Here is a 21,520-nt window from a genome sequence, read left to right on the forward strand (position 1 = left end):
TAGGATTAATTCCTTGTGCAACACATAGGGTTATGTATTTATATTTACGAATCATAATAAATATATGGGCTAAGCCCATTACATCTAACAAGAGTTTCTATGTAGTGGATTGTATGTAATGTTCTAAAATGATACCTAGTATGCCAATTTATTCCTTTCTCATTACCATTCAACAGACTCAAGAACAGCAATAATTTCTAAGAAAAATATGCAGATATTGTAAACAAAGTGAATAAATTAATGATATGATCATTCAGGAAAAAGCTTTCATCTAATGTCAACACTGGTTCCAAGAAACTGTGTATGACAAATGTGTTTCATATGCCTGTGGTGAAAAAACACATGACCCTGCCCCGTCCAAAAGAGTCAAACAAACAAATGAAATTCAATGATATATTTGCACATATACAAGCTAAACAGTAAAAAAAATATAGAATTACCTATACACTGCTGTCAATAAGGAATTGAAACTCCAATCCTGACAGAACAGAGCACTTGGCTGCTCCATCCATTGGAAAGCATCATTCAACATTAGAATTAGGTGGCTGGATAAACATACTGCTCTTCCCTGATTGTAGATGCTGCATATGTTGTTGAGGTTGTAAAACAAGATCTTTGGGAGAATATTCCTCTTTCTCATGCTGTTGCTGCTGCTCAGTCTGATATGGCTGCTGAGATAGGAGGGGTTGCGATGACTGTTGGAGAGGTTGTACCTGACGTTTTTGCCACTGTGTATCAGAATTATGTGCATGACAAGTCAAGCTAACTGATCTTGGCTCCAATCCTTGACTAGTTGTTGGTTGCTCATTTCCAGTGGAATTTCCAGCAGGTGCATTTCCCAAGGAGTTCATTTGAGTGGTTTGATTGTTCATAGTGGAATCAAATGGTGGTTCTTCTGTTTTCCATTGAGAAGATACTGTGGTAATAACTGGTACAGCACTAACAGGATCCATACAACTCTGAGCCATTGTAGCACAGGTGCTAACCTGGGAACCGCTGTTTGCAGGCTGTTGATCAGCTTGAATTGGATCAGAATTTAATGACTCGGAATGAACAGGATGTTTTAGCGGCAACATTCTCTGAATGTTTGTTTGAGTATGATTAATTTTCTTAGACTGAGTCTGTGGCTGCAGCTGATGGTGGTTAGAAGCAATAACAGCTGGCTGTGGAGGTGACAACAACTGGCCTGATGAAGCTGGTGAAACTTGAGCTTGAACACTAGTATCAGAAGGAATACGAAGTTGCTTTGACGAAGTGGTTGGTGACCCCGAATGAAGCCTCTGCGGCAACTGTGAATGATTTGAAGAATGAGCATGACCCAAAGGCTTCGATGGCTGATTTGGGTTTAAACCAGATCCCGGATATATATTTTGACCTTGCATCATGTGTAAGATTTGGTCCCCTTTTTCACCACTTAGATGAGAAGTATCCACAGAGAGGTTTGGATGGACCAACATACTTCCTCTTCCCATTCCCTTCAGAAGTTTTGCCTGCTGTTGAGACTGAACATTATGCCGTTGATTAGGATGCTGCCTACCAGATTGTTGATACTGCTGTGGCGGCAGTGGCTGCTGTGACGGATGTCGTGGGCGTTGCTTTGTTGCTTGGTTAGTCAGCCCACTAGCAGGAGAATTTCTGCTAAACGCAGGTTGTGACTGGTGAAGTTTCTGCTGTTGGAGCTGGGATGACATGGGAGTCAAAGGGGATGGTGGCGTTATAGGTGAATGTGGGACTTGCTGAGAAGAATTTTGTGGTTGAACTTGAGAACTGTTTTGCAATGGTGATGATATGGGAAGTTGAGACTTTGCCTGGACATGTGGCATCAATGCATTTGATGCAGCAAGCTGGTGCTGGTGCTGGAGATATCGTTGCTGCATTTGCCTTTCCTTTGCTAACCGAACAGAATAGGCTTGCTGCTGTGAATTAGTATGACTTGGACCTTGAAGATGAGGGCGAGGATTACTAAGATGGCACTGCTGCTGCGAGAGTTGGTGTGACTGCTGTGCATGTCCTGGATAAGGCTGAACAGGCGCTGTTGTCTGATTGCTAAAGGCAGAACTCAGCCCACATAGAGCAGGAATACCTTGAGTGTTCCCTTGGGTGACCTGCATCTGAAGCTCTGCAACCATCATTTGTCTTTGATGTTCTGGGTTATGGCCGGGCTAATGGCAATAGGAAAAAGTCATTAGTAGAAATAAATAAGATCACCATAAATGTTAAGAAATAAACCAAACACCTAACAGCCCAAGAGAGGCATTATAATTATAGTGAAAACAAAATTTGAGTCGGTTGGGAATATAAGATTCATAGCCACGAGGTGAAGTACAACTTAGGCACATCTTTGTTTTTGGCATTTCACAAAGATTTTTAAAAAATGGCTTTTTGGTTAAATTCTCTCTGCAATTTGATTATTAGCTTCTGTGTGAATACATAATAAACTTAATCAATTCAATCCTAATATGATGGAATAAGAATACTTCTCACCCTCATCATATGTAGAGTCTCATGAGGTCTTAAAATTGAGTTGCCTGCTCCAGGGCCAACTCCAGAGTGCATAGTTCCGGGGCTTGGCATTCCAACCATACTAGAGGAAATCATGCTTCCGGAATTAAGCATCGATGGTGATGCCATTCCTTGAAACCCTGGCCTAGACATTGCCATGGCTTTGTTAATTCCACCCATTATGCCCATGCCATTTCCACCAGGAAGCATGCGGACACCATGATCACTTCCAGAAAGTGTCCCAGTAACTGAAATGCTCTGCTGAATGTTTCTTCCAGATAACATTTGATTGTATTGTATTCTCTGTTGCTCATCCACTGATGAAGGAGAATTCCTCGGAATTCCATATCTACCACCCCTGGAACAATCACATCAATTGATTGTATGGCAGTGCACAAAATGTTATTGCACAATAAGAATCATCGGCAATGAAACTGCACACCTGACAGATGCTGTGGTTGGACCAGATGAAGATGACAAGTTATGGCCAAGAACCATACCAGAAGACCCAGGTAGTGAAGAGTTCACCCCAGATGCGGGAAGCATTGACTGTACAGAACCTTGATGTGGTAAAGTCAGACCACCAGGATGAGAACCTTGGTACCCTAGGGCTGGGACATCTGGGTTTATTTCTTCAGCTTCACAGAGATCAAGTGGCCTTCATCCGGGATTCAAACAAAAATTAAATTCTCGTGCTAAACAATCTAATCATGTGTACCGATATTTTAAAATTACAAGAAAAAACCAACTACAGTTAGATGAGCAGAGTAGACAATGCAACAGAATCCAAATTATAAAATGTCTTTATTGCCCAGAAAATAAAATAAAAACTTACGTTAAAAGATTTCCATTCAGGTTGTTGGGACTGGTTAGGGAAAGAGCCATCACATGTGAATTATGGGCAGGCACTAAATGTTTTGAATCCTGGTTATCAACCTGCGTTAAGAAAAAGGAATTGCTCCAAAAATAGGTTGAAGAAAGTATATAACTAAGAATCATGTCAGAAAATAGACATATTTTGTATATAGCTACAATTCTGCTCCATGCAGACATCAGTTAGACATATTTTGTATATAGCTACAATTCTGCTCCATGTAAACAATATTCTTCGGAAGTAATCACCTAATATCTAAGATATGTTACAATATCAACCTAATATCTAAGATATTTTAATAATCTGTGTATCTACTTATCTCTCTTCTCATATAAATAAAAGTAAAATACACTTTGAGTACAAGAATTGTAGTATTTAATGTCATTTATTATGCAGTCAACTTTACTTATATGTAAATTAATTATTTTTTCCTTATATAATATTAACTATTGTATTTAATAAACATTATATGTAATGTTAATGATATGTTAACTATTATATTTATAAATAAAATATACTTATTGTATTTCATATATGTAATATGTTTACTAAACTGACATTGATAATCATATCACTACATGAAATTCATGTTGAAGTTCCACTAACAAACTATAATTGAGCATTAACAGCACTAAAAGTAACCATCTATCATCTATTTCCCAATGAACAACCAATCTAATTTAACCATTGATATTAGTGATTGAATGAGTATTGTGTACAGGAGCAGTTATTCGACTGCCTCCTTGAGTGTTAGTGTTCTGTTACAGGTAGTTAAAAAACTATTAGCCATCTGTGCTTTTAGTTATGACAGCTATGCATTCTATCATGTATAAATACACAATTGTACTCTCTTTGCCAGTAGTATGCTAATAATATTTCTCAGAATCACTTTTCCAAATTCTCTGCTTCTCTTCTTTCCCTCAAACTCTAAGTGAGAAATAAGAAGGTAATGTTGCCAAGATAATAAAAATTCAAATCATGAATCAAAAAGCCTATTTTTCAAATTGTGAATTGAAGTGTATCATGAATCCTAAGATGTCCAATAATTAAAATAACGTATACCGCTAACAACGGTGTACGTGCCCAATTTTAAGTCTCTACATCTTATAATCTTTCCTGACATAAATTTTTTGGATTCAAACCTGATTCTTTAGGTAATGTTGCTTCTGTCCAATCTTTATAATTTTCTCAAAATGAGACTTCAATGTATCCTCCTCCATTGGCCCCTGTAACCGTTGAAACAGCTGCCTGGCACTACCCTGCTAAAGATACGAAAGATTTACCCAATTAAAGCTACTGAATAACATGACATTTCCCCAATATCCAAATAATACATGAAAAATGAAAAAAATTCCATGCCTTAGGAATTCCAGGTAACGTAGAAGGATAAGACTGTGAAGACCCTGAATCTTCAGCACTATCTGCACCATCCCCAGTAGTTCTATCCATTAAAATTTTATGACGCTCCTTGCACTCTTTTGGTTTGCGAAAGACGCACTGGAAATATTGTAAAATGTCATGATCAGCAAAATTCCAATAAAAAACTAAAATAACCCACCAAATAACAGATTAAATGAAATTTTAGCATTTAAAGTATCATAAAGCAAAGCATCATAGCTTCAAGAGTATCACGCAAGAAGCATGGTAGTTAGAATCTTACGATTCGTACGATACGAATCGCGTTTCGATTCAAAACAGGACCTTATCGATTCAAATCGGGTCCTGAATCGTTTTTGGGCATGAATCGGACCATGAATCGCGTGAATCGCGGATTCTCAATTCTATTTCCGATTCGGTTCCGATATTTTTGAATCAATCATATTCTGGAAAATTCGAAAAAGGAAACGAAAGATAGTGAAAATCCGAAAAAAAAGAAGAAAGATAGTGAAAATCCGAAAAAGGAGATGAAAGATTTAATTTTTTCCAAAAATCTCAAAAAACATAATAAAAAGAAAAAAATGGACATTCACAGAGACCATGAATTTGCCTATAAAAGATCGCAGTGGGGAGAATAGAAAAGTCATGAACATTTTACCTTCATATTTTTTTATTTTTGATTTAAAAATATATCATATTTTATCTATTATGTATCTTACGATTCATAATAAGATTTGATTCACGATTCAAAAAAATCAAAAAACGATTCACGATTCGAATCTCGATTCTATAACCCATAATAGTTAGTATCTTACGATTCACGATACGTATCGTACGAAACGATACGGTTTCACCCTCCCACGATACGAATCGTTTGAAGAATCTTTTTCGTCCCTGAATCTTAGCTGTATCGTGCGATTCGCACGAAGAATAGCTGAATTGCGAAACAAAACGATTCTGTATTGTGTGAATCAGTGTAGATTTTTAAAAAAATAGTAAATAAAAGAGATAGACAGAATTTGTTTAATAACATGTATACACCACATTATTTTTTTAGAGGTTGTTTTGGTGAAATTGTGTGGTATATATATATATATATATATATATATATATATACATATATATATAATTTATTGTATCTTCCATGTATACATATCTTATATATTTAAGTATATATTACACTTTTTAATGTTTATGAATCTTGTGATTCACGATACGAAACGATTTACGATTCATAATATCAGCTCTCCGATACACTACTTGTATCTCGATTCTACTACCATGCTATAACCATGGCAAGAAGTAACATAAAACATTAGAATGATTTTGCATGATAGTCTAATGGAATATGCCATGATTTAGAAAAAAAAATTCCAGCAACGATTGCCCCTTTCCTCTAAAACCATCCATATTACATATCAGTACCTTGATTTGGAGAGCACTATTGATAGCATCACTTACGAGCTCCCAGTTTGGACCCATATCATGCGCCAGGACCACAAGAGCCTGCAACAGGTAGGGCAATAACGGTAAGCCTTTCAGACAATTCATAGATATTCAAGTATAAATATTTATTCAAAAAATGAGAGAAAAATTGATAAGGCAAATGAATTCCAAACCACCTGATCTTCAAATAGTGACCAAGGACTTCCAGAACCAGGCTGTCCAGCAGAAATCTAATAGCAAAAAATAATAAAAATATGATAAGAGAAATAGAAAAATCGCAGATACAAAAATTGCCAGTACTTGAGCATCTAAATTCATATAAAAAATTTACCTTCAGAGATTTAGCTTTCCTGCCCCTGTCTCTTCCACTAATGATCTTAATAAACTTATTAGGAGTTGACAAGTTACTCATTTGTGAAGCAGCAGGGGAAGGAATAGAATTAGTCAGTGGCACAATATTGTCCAAAGGATTATCAAGTGGCCTCATTATCTTTGGCTTCTTTCCATTATGTTGCCCATACAAACCTTCAAAACAGAAAGTTGAATTCGCAAATCATTAATCATGAAGAAAATAGAATACACATATAAAATGTAAATAAAAGAAATTTCCAGATCTATGATAAAATTACAAGTAGCTTTACCACCACTACCATTAGATTCAAAGTGATGACTATCCCCTCTCTTCTTGGACTGATCCCTCTGCATTGAGAAAACATCACAGAATAAGCATTAAAAATTAATATTCAATAGTTTATATAATAAAGTAGAAAATACATATATAAGATGGGTTTACATAGCAATCCTAGATTCAAATTGTTATAACAACTTTCTGATGTTCCTAAGAAGAAAAAATAAAGACAGACACAGACTCAACCTTCTGACACAAAAAACATTTGGAGGGTCAGTCTCTTTCATGTATGTTATAATTACAGAAATAAGAAACTATTCCTATATAATAAAAATTGTCTAGATTATGTATATATTATTATTATGAACGATTTTATTTATTTCTACCGTTGGGCCTTAACTGGAGCGAACTAAGTTCCATTTTGTGGCCAAAAATGGCCACGCATGAGTCACAGTCCAAGATTGACAACCTCTAGTGATCCTCCGAACCAGTTTTATCAATATTTTATTGTTAAGTTCCCTAAAACACAAAAATTGTCTTTCACTGTGGCCAACTTTTCCATTGAGACACCCTTCGCTCACCACCTTTCCAATGTGTTGGCCCCTATTTAGTCCTAGATATACTGTCCCCATATTTGTCCCATAATGCACTGACCCTGCTGTCTTAGATACACTGGCCCCGGCCTTTTCCCAGATTTACAGACCATGCCTTTGTTCTTGATGGACTGGTCCAAACTATGTCCCTATATACACTAGTCCCATGTGTCTTAGAAGCACAAATCTAGCCCCATCTTCGCCCTATATCTGCACTGGCCTTGTTTTTATCTCAAAAACCATTTTAAAACTTAGTATCAAGTTTAAAAATTTTGGGTCTTCAATAAGATTAGATTGAAGCTTTAGAATGTGGTTTAGAGAAGGACAGGCCTGCTTTACTTGCCATGAATTGTGTCTAGGGTTGATGATCATTCTAGCTATCTAGATAAGCTCTTTTTTCTCTAGCTTCTCCGGTATCCAGGAGTTTCTTTTCCAACTAATGGTGGAGCTCAATTTTTAAGTTCTTTATTTTCAATTTGAGGGGAAGTAATTTATTTTTAAGGCATTTCATTGCTGTTGTGAATTGCTTGTTTAATCACACATGTAAATCCTTTATTTATAATCATTCAATGTATAATATAGGGAAACCTCATAATAATGGCTTATAATGGAGAATAGCTCTATCAGTTGTAGATATTTCCCTAATTACTATGATCAATCATATCTTTTACAATTTTCTTCTAACAAGCTAAAGCTTAGTAAGCTTCAACTTGATGCGGAGTGATATCAATATGAAAAATATTTTTGATATTATCTTAGAATGTTTTGAGTATCTGGATGATCACTTAAGATTTAGTCTTCTTTACAATGCCAGAAATTCTTATTCTGTTTCATAATATTGAAAGATGAAGCCTACTAAGGGAATTTCACTGAAAAAGGTTACCTGTTCATTTAGGACAACATAATCCAATTGCCACCCCTGATCATACGTTGAACCCTGCAGAATAATTGTAAGCAAATGCAGCTGAAATACAGATTCTGTAATAAATCAAAAAGCACCTTCACCACATGTTCAAAAATAATTATCTCTCAAGTTATATAAATACAAAATGATTATTACCAAAGTCTTTGCCTTCTTCTTCTTCTTTGTTTTAACAAATGTTTCTGCACAATCATAAGATAACTGTTTTTCAAAATCTGCAACTGACTCCACCTCAGAACTTTTCTGGATCAGGGGTCCAGCATGTAAAGTACTCTGGTCATCATGAAAGGAATTAGTATCACCACTTGAAGCATCCGCCTTAGCTTGAGCTTGTACTGTCCCAATGTTAGTGAAAGGGCTTACAACTCTATGCCTAGTAGCAGTACGCATGCGCTTTGTTGGTATTGACCCAACATTTAAACTAGCAGGTCTTTTTCCAAACATGATGGATGGTTGAGATCCAGTTGTATAGTGTACATAAGACAAATCAGCACCAGCATCACCACACCTAGGAGCATAAGACTTCAAATTTTTATGCTTCTTCTGTGCAGATTTTGATGATTTGTTGCCCTCATAGACACTGGGCAAGTAATAAGTGCTATTTTCTCCTTCTTCCTCATCATATCCATTCTCTTGGGATCCAAACTCTATTTGAATCAATAAAAGAAAATAATGACAGGTTCCAGAATGACCAACTAAGGACAAAAATACAAAAAATGCATGTAGTCCTAACAGTACCTGCTGTGGTATCATACACAGATGTTTCAACTTCCTCTTGCATGCTACTCCCAGTTTTCTGAAAATGTTTATTCTATTGTTTCAACAAGTTAAATTACAAAATTGTGTTTCAATAAATATTAGAACTAATGACATAAACACATTTCTGAAATGGCTTTGCCTTCCAGGAAGGAATAAAACATAGTAACCAAGCATTTTCCGTCTTTTTTTTCTAATGAACAGAGTAGCTGAGAATCTTTGATCATACATTACCTCAAAATGATGGAAATGAGATTCAATAGCTTTTCTATATATTTCCATTGCAGTAGGAGGAACTTCATAGAAAAGATTTTCCTATAAATTTAAACATGTGAAATAGTTATTTGCGTACGTCAGTTATACAACAACAAAAGCCTTTCCCCACTCAGTGAGATTTGCTTACATTGACTATACCAAAATAATGACAAAAGCACTCCATAAAACTCATCTATTTAATAAAAAAATAAGATTAAAACACCACATCCAGTGGAGTTGAAAAAGAACATTCCATTTAGATATAATATAATATGTTGGACAAAATGAAAATGTGAACCATATACAAAAAGGCATACAAAGTTGCAAAGCTAACATCAAATAAATATTTTAACAATATTAAATCAGAAATCAGTTAAAAAAAACACATCCAGTAGAGTTTAAAAAGAATACTACATTTAGATATAATCTGTTGGGGCAAATGAACACATATGACACAATCATGTACAAAAGGCAAGCATACCCAGTTGCAAAGCTAACATCAAATAAATATATTTAACGAGAATTATAAAGTAAGTTGTTCCATACTTCATTAAGATGCTCATCCCATGACATATCAACAGTGCTTGAATCAAAAATCTTTTCAGGAGTTGTTGGTGCCTCCGCTTGAGAGGAAATTCCATGAGACCTATTAGCCTTTAGAAATCTCAAAGCATATGCATGCACTTTACGTGCAGCATGTTTTACAGAATTTTGTCCCTCCACAAATGTGCTTGTTTCCTGAGGAAAATCACCAACATTTCAAGCATCAATAATAAATAGCTCAAAAAAATAAATGAAGATGTTACAAACAGTTAAGAAAAAGTAATTAACCATCCCAAAATTTCCCCCAAAATAAAAAGAAAAATGTAATAGTTCTTAATTTGAACCTCTAGTGCTTCCTAATCTCATAAAAGATGATAAAAATGCATTTGGAAATTTACTATTTTTGTCTTAGGGTTTACATAAATATAATACTACCCGATCTCATCAAGCAACACCTAAATGTATTTGAACAAACAATCTCTAACCACTTTATTCCAGATTCTGCAAGGCATAACATCCAACTAAGGATGTTCTACACCCACTCTAGCATGATTTCAATTTGAAGTGCATCAAATTTTACATACATAAATAAAATATTATAAACCAAATTGTAGCATGATAAGTATACAAGTACTTGGAGAACCCACCCTCAAAAGCAAAAGGGGGAGAACCAATTACTTAAATACTTCACCGAACATCTCATACTGCTTGATATAGGACTTAAACACCCCATAATACCAAGTTCCTATCATAGCACCGCCCCTAAAAGCTAATGTATCGGTGGCTTTCACTCCACTTAGTCGCACTTCATTTAACTCCTCATGGGTTAGAACCTTCCACGAAACAGAACTCTCCATAGACAACCCATTCCAAGAAACTGACAATTATAGGATTCAACTTATAGAATGAAAGATTTTGGCCAAATGAACTAGCAAATGAGCAAGTATTCTATTAAATGTCTATTGATCAATGTGACCAAGGCATACAATAAGGTATCCAAGAGACCCCTCCTCTCCTTAAAACTTTTGAATCAATTCTTAACCCCCAACTACCACCCCTTATCTTCCTATTTATAAGCTATTCAGTTACAACTGTGGTTCCCCTCTATTAGCCCTCATACATTCTCTTAACCACTAGTCTCCTATCAATACTCCCCCCTAAAAACTTTCACCTTGTCCTAAAGGTGAAAATCTGGAAAATAAAGTTGAAGGTATTCAGTTGTTTCCCATGAGTTGTCACAATCAGGTAGCTGAGCCCAGTTCACTAGAACTTCCAATTGTAACATAGGCATGCCCCCAGCTTATTGTAGTTGAGCCCACAATAAGGCATGCCCCTGCCTATTGTAACATAGCTCCAGGATATCTTCCAATTGAGGTTGGTTACAATACTCAATCAAAGCAGCAGGAGCAGGCATTTGTTGCAGATGATACTCAGCTGGAATTTCCTTCCTAAGCTTTCTAACACTAAACACTAGAGGTAATGAGAGTTTATATGCAACTGAACCTATTCTTTCCAACACCTGAAAAAGGCCATAAAATCTGGGACTCAATTTATCATTCCTCCTCTTGGCCATGGTCTTCCATCCAGACTTTAGATACACCAAAGCTTCCTGCTCTAGTTTCACATACCTCCCCTATGTTTATCTGCTTGCTTCTTCATCCTTTGTTGCTCCATATTAAGATTTTTCTGCAGCTGTTCAAGGAAAAATATCTCTGTTTTCCATCAATGAATTTACTGCTTCAACCGATGATGGTAAAGTAAAGGGGCCCTTAAGGATAGGTGGCAGGTCCCTTCAATATAATGCCTTGAAAGGAGTCATCCCTATGGAGATATTAAAATTGGTATTCAACCACAATTATGCCCAAAACAACCATTTAGGCCAAGAACGAGGTTTATCTCCTGCAAAACAGCATATGTATACCTCAAGGCATCTATTAGGCTCTAAAAAACCTGAATGACCACCCTGGATGACCACCCTGGGGTGGTGAGTGAAATTCTGATATAATGGTAGGAAGCTTAGAAAACTGCTTAAGCAACATCAATCTATCCTTGAGAAATTGGCAAGGGACTATGACCACAATGTGACTTGTATAATTTGTTTCATCTGGTGCAATTTTATTCTCTCAAACCTCCCATTCAGAAAATTTTAAACCTGATAAAGCTACATACATCATCTTCGAGAGAGAGCATCAGCTGCTCTATTTGAACTTCGTGATTTGTACTGCACTTCAAAGTCAAAACTGAGCATTTTTTGGAAGTCAATTTAAATTGATTCTCCCCCATAACGCTTTAGTCCTCTGATCTATTTTGATGTAAAATACTGACCAAGATAATGTCTCCATTTCTGCCCTGCCATCATAATTGCCATCAACTCTCTTTCATAAGAATATTTTTCTAGGGCCCTTGGGGTGGATAACTGTTGGCCAAAACAAGGAACTGGTCTTCGTCCTTGTAACAACATTGCCACCACTCCCTTACTTGATGCACCCTTTTCAACCCTAAACAACTTGAAGTAATTTGGGAAAGCCAAAACTGGCAAAGAAGTCATGGTTCTTTTGAGCTGATTGAAAGCATTTTCAGCCATACCATACCAATGAAAGTCAATCTTTCTTGAGTAGTTTTGTAAGAGGTCTTGCAATCACCCATACCCTTTCACAAAACGGCTATAGTAAGTAGCCTGTAATTCTCAAAAAACCTCTCAACCCTTTTACTTCCTTTGAAATTGGCCAATTTACCATTGCCTCCAATTTCTATGAATCAGCCCAATACCCCCTATGCAGAAACTGTGTGCCCCAAATATTCTACTTTTGATATCCCCAAATATCACATTTCTTTTTATTTTCTACAAATTCATGTTTCTGCAATAATTGAAAAACCTTCCTTAGTTGTGTCACATGACTTTCCTCATCTTTGCAGTATATTAGTATATCATCAAAAAATACTTATACAAATTTCCTCAAGTATGTTTTAAGGACATCATTCATCAAGCTTGGAATGTAGAAGGTTCATTGGTTAGGCCAAAAGACATTACCAAATTGTTTTAGGTATATCGTCCTCCTTCATTCTAATAGCCTGATTTAAGATCCAACACGGAAAAAATTATTGCACCTGTCAACTTATCCAACAATTCATCAATTAGTGGAATAGGAAACTTGTTAGGAATTGCTACCCTGTTTAAAGTTATATAACCCACATAAAAACCCCAATTGTCATCTTTTTTCTTTACTAGTATAATTGAGTTGTGTTGGAGATCCCACATCGACTAGAGATCAAGATATTTCATCCTTTATAAGTGGGTGCAAACCTCACCTTATAAGCCGGTTTTATGAGGTTGAGTTAGGCTTACTAGAAATCAGGATATTTCATCCTTTATAAGTGGGTGCAAACCTCACCTTATAAGCCGGTTTTTTGAGGTTGGGTTAAGCTTAAAGTTCACTTCTTAACATGGTATCAGAGTCATGTAAAGCCTATCCTAGCGAGAGTTTGTTGGGCCTATCGAACCACCCACTATCCGTTATCGGACCACCCATAACATATATTTCCATGCACAAGTTGGTAGCCTCAAAATGAGGGCGTGTGTTGGAGATCCCACATCAACTAGAGATCAAGATATTTCATCATTTATAAGTGGGTGCAAACCTCACCTTATAAGGCAGTTTTATGAGGTTGAGTTGGGCTTAATGTTCACTTCTTAACAAGCTGGAATAAGGGTTGTGACTAGGCCTTATCCATACCACTTTTATCAATAACTAGTTTCTCAATTTCACTTTTTGGAAATGAGGACACCTATAAGGTTAGGGATTGTTGCTCCTTTTTAAAATGATAGAGCATGGTCATGACTCCTTTTGGGTAGAAGGCCTGGTTTTTTTTGGGAAAACATCCATATATTCTTCTAAAACATCCCTGACAGTTGATGGAATCCCACTCCCCTCAATTAGTTTGTGACTCATACACTCCACTGTATAGACTTCTTCCCTCTCTTGTCACTCCTTGATAATAGATCGCTCCACCTTGCACAGGGTTGGATCCCCTTTCAATGTTTTCCTAACTCCATCCATTTTAATTGTGTCAAATCTCTTAAATTAGTTTTCATATCACCCATGTCTTTTAACCACTCCATGCACAAAACTATATGCTCTCCATCTAAAGCAAACACATAAAACTCATTGTTAAAATAAATTTTCTATAGCTGCATTTGTAAGTTCTTACACACCACCAGTCTTAATTCTCTACCCTCCTCCCACATTTATAGTGTAGGTATTGTATGTGGCACTTGTAACCGTAATCTTTCTACCAATTTTGTGAATATGATATTGTGAGTTGCCCCACTATCAACAAGAGCCAAAACCTAACAAAGACCTCTATTCATCTAGTACCCTCCTCAAGACATTGAAAACTTTACCTCTCTTCTATATGCTCACTTTGCTTTGGCTTCCATCCTTGTTCCTTCAGGTGATTGAAACCTGCCAACACCACCGTACCCATAGGACCACAAGACAGTACGACCTTATCCTTACTCATTTTCATACTTCCTCCTCCATTCTGGAATTGGGTGTTGGTTTGAGAGTGCCCATCCTTCTTTTCGTTGATCTCACCACTATCATCTCCTTCGATGAAGATGGCCATTAGCAAAAATTCCACACAAGTACTCTGGTTGGGTGGTCTTTAATGGGCTCGCTAAAATCTCAAATTGCTCTCTATGCTCCTTGACCGTGCCCTCTAGCTTCAGTATATTTTGAATGAGTCTTCCATCATTGTGAGATGAAATCTTCTCAAGATTGCATCTTTTAACTCCCCTCAATTGAGATTCTTTCTATGAAAGAATCTCACCATTATACCCAAGAAAGAGCCTCCCCCACGGCTACCAAGACTGCTTCCATCTTTTCTACTTCATCAAGTATCCTCAAACAAAATACCTCTCAATTCTCCCTATCCAACCTAGCACACCATCTCCTTCAAAAAAGGGAAGTTCCAACTTCCTAAATTGTTATCCATTTGCCAAATCTACTGGCTTTGTGACTGAATAAATTGTTTCCTCTTGGTTTTGATTTTCCCCGTACATACCTCCTCCCATTTTAACATTTCCATTTCAATTCACCACAAGATTGGAACTTCCTTCTTAATCAATGTGTGACCAAGTCATCCAATGAGGTATTCAAGAAAGCTCTCCACTCCTTACAACTTCTTAATCAATTCTTAACACCCAAATACCACCTCTTACCCTCCTATTTATAACCTATTGCGTTACAATTGTGTTTCTCCTCTATTAGCCCTCACATACACTCTCTTAACCACTAGTCTCCTATCATACAACTACCATTGCTACCAATTGATAGGTCTCCAAGCATTCAGGAAACCCACAAAGCTAGCTATTAAGGGGGAGAACAAAGCACTTGAATACTCCCCTCAACATCTCATACTACTCATTGTGGGACTTAGAAACCACATAATACCCAAGTTCCTATGATGGCGCTATTAGTTATTTACATTTTGGTTTTAAAATGTATTAATAATGTATCAGATGCTAGTATCGTATTATTACTCCTCAATACATTCAAAAGCTCTTACCCAATAATATTTATAAGAAATATATCAGCACTGATAGAAATGATAGTATCTAGTCTTCTAACAAACTCTAATGGCAACCAACAGCAATATTAAAAGAGAAATTAAATAAAAAGGAAAAAAAAAATCGATAGAGAAAGCAAAAGCAAACAGACAACTCAGAAACTACAACATTTTAAGTACACTACCATTTGTTTCAGTTTATCCTCAAAACCTGCAACCATCCATACAACCAGTTTACAACAAAGGCTTCATTTGGAATTTTGGCACCCTTAACCAGCCCTGTCAAGTTGTTCAAAGTATAAGTCTAAACATAGTTCACTATTTTCTACATCATACAGTAGCTTGCTTATAGAAGTTAGTAAATTAGTCTGCTATGTTGCATCTGTTGTAATTGACAGCTACACGAAGGCTGTCTGTCAGTGATTATATAGACTGCAAACAAAATATAGAGCACCTGCAAGATCCATAGCTTAATCACTATTGTCGCTGTTAATTTCCCTCAACCTCTAGAACTTTCTCTTTCGATTTACTTATCTCTCATCTTTTCAATTACCAAAAACTTTAACAAGTTTATATTATCACATAGCCTGTATATAAATGCAATTCATAGTTTCAATCATTCAATTGTGTAGACTAAAATAGCAACATTCAACTCCATGCTTAGTCATATCCTAAAAGCAACTCATTCAATAAATTAGAAAAAGAAAATTCATACAACAGCAAAAGTCTAGCAATACAAAGACCAAATTCAAATAGCACTGTTTCTTTTGTAGATAGAGTGAGAAGGACGGAGAAAATAACCAGCAGCGTATTGTAATTTCTTCTCTGATCCCTCGTAGCTTCATTTGCATCAACATTCCCAGATTCAACACAACCCACGATGCAGTTTATGTCAAGATCATTGTCTAGAAGAAGCTCGGCTGAATGCCAAAACTGCAAGACAGCCTTTGCTATCTTGTGAGACAAAAATTTTGTCTCTAATTGTTTATTTAGTTTTTCAAATCTTGACATACAAGTAAAAGCTGTTTGATGACCCAATTGTGCAGCAGCAGATATCTTCCAGAGACGCTCCTACAAATGAATATTTTAGGAGAAAAATAAACATTTACACAATCACATAAATAAATCTAATGGCAATTATTATTTTGCTAGTTCCTAAAAGGAAAAGATTGCCGCAGAAAGTTTGGACAGCACTTATCACCAGTGTGTACAAAAAAATAAAACCTGTGCAAAATCATTTGCCAGCCATGCCATTTCCTCAAGAACAAAACCCCAATGTGACTTCCTGTGGTTCTGTGTTGATAATGAGTGAACAGATAACTCCGCAATTCTCTTTCGCTTGGCCTGTTTAGTGCATCACATCAGACCTTTAAAATTTACTAAGCAAACGTACTATTGTAACCAAACAGTATATACAAAAATCACTCGAAATGGAACCAGAAATAGAGACCTCTATAATTTGAGCCTCTTCCAAAATAAAATCTTCATGGGCCTTGTCTACTAACTTCATATTGTGCATAGCACATGGTTGATCATAAGAGGTGGTGCTCTTAACCTTTTCAGCTGGAGCAGTCTGAGGAGATTCTGATAGTGACACATCCACAGGAACCTGATGTCTTTCAGAGCTGCTTTCCTTGACAGAATTCAACTGATCTACTAAAACAGTATCTTTATCGGCTTTTGATATGGCACTGTCATTATGTACTCCCTTCATATTTGACACGGAAGAATTATTAATATGGAAATCTTCCTCAGCTTTGACGATATTATCACTACCAGAATGATCTTGACAACCAGCATCATGTTCATTGCAAACAGTAGCACCATTTTTGGTCTTATGCCTACCTTTCACAACTTCACAGTTGGCAGAGTTCAGCTTATTCCCTAATGCAAATGTTTGTTCCATGGTATTTTCATTAGCATCAACACTATTTGTATTAGTACACATATCACTATCATTATTTACATGCCTATCTAAACTAGTTCTTGCGCACGAGGACTCTAAATCAAAATTCTTCTTGCCTAATCTATCAACATTATTTTGGCCTTCATTTGTTCCACTTTTCCTGTCTACTTCTACATTGCCAAATCCATTTGGCTGACAATCATAAGGCCTATTTTCAGATTTTGTAGCAGGTTTATGAGATGGAGACTCACGATTGACAGCAGCTACCGATTCGCTTAATTCAACCACTTTAGCTTCTCCAGTAGCCATGAGAATTGGGTTTTGAACAGTATGATCTTCAGAAGGTAGAGTTCCATGATTTTCTTTTATGTTTATGTTCACTATAATATCCAATTTGTCTTTGGGAACACTAGCACAACCACTAGTGGATTGGTGATCTCGGATCCCAACCAATTCATCATTCAGTGCATTATTAGTTGTTAAATTTTTAGTACCAATATCACCATTTAAACTGGAAGGCTTTGGCTTAGATATGGTCGGTAAATTAGGGTTCTTATGGTTATTTGTTTCCAAAATTAACCCCTTTGCTTCCCTTGAAGCCCCCCGAGTACCATGAATTGGTCTAGATCTGTTCCTTCGTGCATATGGCCGGAAAATAGCAGAATCTTCAGTCTCCTTAGCATTTTGACTTCCATCAATTTGGGAAGACTGTTCTGACGCAGCAATATTATTCCTCCTATTCAAGCACCTCCTTTCAGTTTCAGGCAACTCATTCTCCCGATCAAAAAGTAGCAGATTATCAGCAGTATTAGGTTCACTAGCCAAAGGAGGCCCTGGTCTAGCACTACTGTCAACAGAGTCAGCATGAGGAGAGGCAGTCAATGCAAAACTACCTTTTGCTTCACTGGGATCAGAATAAAGAAAAAAGCAATAGAGCATTAATGAATTTTTACACAGAAGATATTAATAGAAATAAATGCAAGGAAAAAAGAGGGAAAAAGAAAAGAATAGTCAACCTGGTCACAAACTGCTCATGAGGCTGATCAGTGATTGAAGTAGACTGCACACTAACTGAAGCACCATTCCCAGACTTGAAGTCCAGAGGATTCCCACCCTGCACTTCAAAGTACTGGTGACCATCATTTATATCAAAGTATTATGAGATACAAAATGCAAAGGAAAAGGAAATAAATACTTTTTCAAGAAATTCAAGCTCTCTTCTTCTTTCTTCACGAGCATCATACTCCTCTCTGATATCAACATGCAATAGTTATTCTTTATGCATAATAATGAATTGGCAGTCAAACAGGTAATCAAACACAAAATGGATCCACATGAAAGGGTTCCCCCATCACCTGAGCTCTGCTTGAGCCTTTTCAATTGCTACTCTGCGCGGAGAGATCTTCAAACCTATCCCAACTCCGCCATCAACAACTCCTCCCATAGAATCAACCTCAGCATTTACAAGGAGAGCAGATCCTGATTTATATCCATTCATTCCCAACTTCTAATATCATAGAGCGTCACTTCCCATCTATTGAAGAGTCTGCCAAATTTGTGAAGCAAAAAGGGTAAAAGACATAAATCAAAATAACAAAGTGATTTATAGCTGCAAAGAGAAATTAAAAAAAAAAAGAACTCACTAGAATCTTAGGACATACAAATAATATCTCTAAGAATTTGGTTTTTATCCAATGACATCATTTCCATGTAACCTCACCTAGTAGGATAAGCCTATTGTTGTATTAAGATACGCAATACTTCCTATCAGTCAATTAGAATGTTATTTTGTTACCACTATATGACAGCAATATACAGGAACAACACATGTATGAGAATGAACTAAAAATTACGCTATTCCATTATGCCTTTATCCAACATACAAGGCTGCTATTCAGAGACTATGAAACCAGACCCCACCAGGTAATTGATAGATATCGCCTCAAAATCTTAGGAGGATCCATTATAATGGATCAAAAGCCTTGATATCTTCTCCCAATCTGTTATCAAGGGATAGAATCCCTCTAAATGCCACAATGACACTATCTTACTTGATAGCCAAGCAACTCATTCTCACCACTGTAATAGGGGCTAACAAAATCCCACCACTATAAGTAAGAAAAACACTCCATAAAAAGTTCAAAATGTGTGACCTGCTTTCCAGCAAGGTCTAATCCACTATCTGACAGGATCAACCAATTTGAAAGTGGAACGAACTCAATCTGAAGTATAACTATTAAGTCAGAATGTCACAAAGACACCTTCCAAAAACAATGGTGAATAGTCGTGAAGTTCTTTAGTGGCTATAGCCTATAAGCAAATGGGGGAAGGATGTAAATTATAGAATGTACAGGAGATGGAAAACATAGTCTATACAAGTATATCTATCAAGGAAGTCGAAAATTGTGGCATATTCATATTTTGGACGTGGTAATGTAACTCGGCAACTGGATGAAATTAAAGATCAAGATGATCACAAATAAGCATATTATTGACTACATCTTCTACGTAAAGGTGAGAGCAACATATTCACAGTCCTATAGGCTACCGGAACATCCAAAACAGTGTCCAAGATGAAGGGATGAAGGCAACTTAGTTTAAATTTTTCAAACAGGATAGCACATGCAGACAAAGGTTGCAGACTCTTCAATGATGTCTTGCCAACTAATAGCAACAAGTAGAAGTATGTGGTAGTTTATAATCAGGTACTAGTCACTAATAAATGCACATATTGAGAAACTAATGCATGCATGAATGCTGCCACTTGCACCAATAATATTTTTTCCTTTCAAATTTTCAAACCAACATCACAAACCAAAAGTTTAAGCTTCAAATTTCAATTCATTCACTTCAAATATACGCAGTCCATTTAATTTCCCAATAGGAGGACACAATTCCCCTTCATTTAATATCACATTAATGTCAAATACCCATGAACAGACAAACCGGAAAGCACTTCCAACATAATGCACGACACAGTCGCATGGAGACAAAAATCAAGCACAATTCGCCCAACAAAATTAACCCCTAACAGAGCCTATTTCCTCCCATTTCCCCAATTTGCATGATCCTAGGGTTTCCTTGGGAACACAGGAAAATGCCAAAACCACAACAATTGGTGCAAGAGAAACACCTGAATCCACAAAAGGTTGGTGTAATTGGAAGGAAGGGCGCAACCTGAGAGCCCCAAGAGGCCGTTTCAATGTGAAGTTTCTCTCTCCTAGGGTTTTGGAAAAGGGGCACCACTTCGATCACGAATTGGCCATAGAGAGTAACATGTAGCTGCAAATGTCAGCCATGGAAACAATTCTGAAGAACCTAACGTCGCCAATTTGGGTAATCGTGATGCTGATTTTGTTCCTCTCTTTCTTTCCCTATATTCTGCACGTTCGTTCTTCTTCTTGCGCGTGTGCGTGGAGAGGGACTATGCGAGTTCTTGTGGGCTGGTCATGAAGACGACGACGTATAAGGGGGCCTTCAGAATTTACATTTTTTATCCCCATTTTGGGTTTTTTATTCTTTCATATCACTATTTTTATTGTCATAAGATCAATTATTTATTTCATATATTAAGGCCTAAAGTTTAGGTTTATTAGATTTATTAAATTAATTAAGTCTGAATGTTTAAGATGTTTTTACATATTTAAGAATGTCTTTTTTTTTTGTCATTTATGACTTAATTTTTTATTTTTATTCTTTAACTTTACAGTGCTACTTAAAATAGCTTTTCATCAACTTTATATATTTCATTTTAAAATATTTTAATTTATCAGAGTGGTGTTTAAAAATCAACTTAAATTAATTATTATAATAGTTAATTTAATCCTAATCAAGTTAAAATGATCATATTCTTAAATTTATTTTTAATAAATGTAAGAGTCTGTCATACTCTACACTTGACTTTTTAGAATATTAGATATGATTTTTCCAAATTTAATCAAGGACATTTTTGAACGTATGATATATTTTGAATTTATGATAAATAATTTATGGTGTGACATATTTTAAACTTTAGTTTTAAAAAATATTTAAATTCAAAATAGAACTAAAGCTATTAAAAATTAATAAAAGAAAAAGTTGTCAAGAGATGTATAATGGATTAAACTTTTAAAAGATACTTTAACATAAAAGATATCGTAGGAATGTTATA

The 21,520-nt window shown here is 36.1% G+C and overlaps 1 protein-coding gene across 25 annotated transcripts; it reads right to left on the reverse strand.

The window, feature by feature from the left end:
* Positions 1–440: 440 nt before the first annotated feature.
* On the reverse strand, positions 441–20,856 carry LOC137819705 (chromatin modification-related protein EAF1 B). Of its 25 annotated transcripts, none has more exons than XM_090296365.1 (23): positions 20,504–20,856; positions 18,726–18,916; positions 18,566–18,620; positions 18,387–18,484; positions 16,915–18,274; positions 16,689–16,808; positions 16,266–16,535; positions 9,900–10,091; positions 9,333–9,413; positions 9,081–9,138; positions 8,706–8,989; positions 8,481–8,615; positions 8,304–8,357; positions 6,850–6,898; positions 6,531–6,724; positions 6,376–6,429; positions 6,179–6,259; positions 4,736–4,873; positions 4,519–4,635; positions 3,338–3,438; positions 2,945–3,160; positions 2,485–2,860; positions 441–2,162 (listed from the first exon to the last, which is right to left on the reverse strand). In XM_090296365.1, exons 2-23 carry the CDS (start codon positions 18,866–18,868, stop codon positions 522–524), a joined length of 5,817 nt encoding a protein of 1,938 aa, XP_090152491.1. In that variant the 5' UTR covers positions 18,869–18,916; positions 20,504–20,856; the 3' UTR covers positions 441–521. The 25 variants fall into 25 exon arrangements, 24 of the variants coding, with proteins under 24 accessions (XP_090152491.1, XP_068479740.1, XP_090152490.1 ...); XM_068623639.1 differs by having other exon boundaries at positions 4,519–4,638; positions 6,841–6,898; positions 9,081–9,153; XM_090296364.1 differs by having other exon boundaries at positions 6,829–6,898; positions 9,081–9,153.
* Between the last annotated feature and the right edge of the window lie 664 nt (positions 20,857–21,520).

This window comes from Phaseolus vulgaris, chromosome 10 (assembly GCF_051622355.1).
Source record: "Phaseolus vulgaris cultivar YP4 chromosome 10, ASM5162235v1, whole genome shotgun sequence".
Lineage (NCBI taxonomy): Eukaryota > Viridiplantae > Streptophyta > Magnoliopsida > Fabales > Fabaceae > Phaseolus > Phaseolus vulgaris.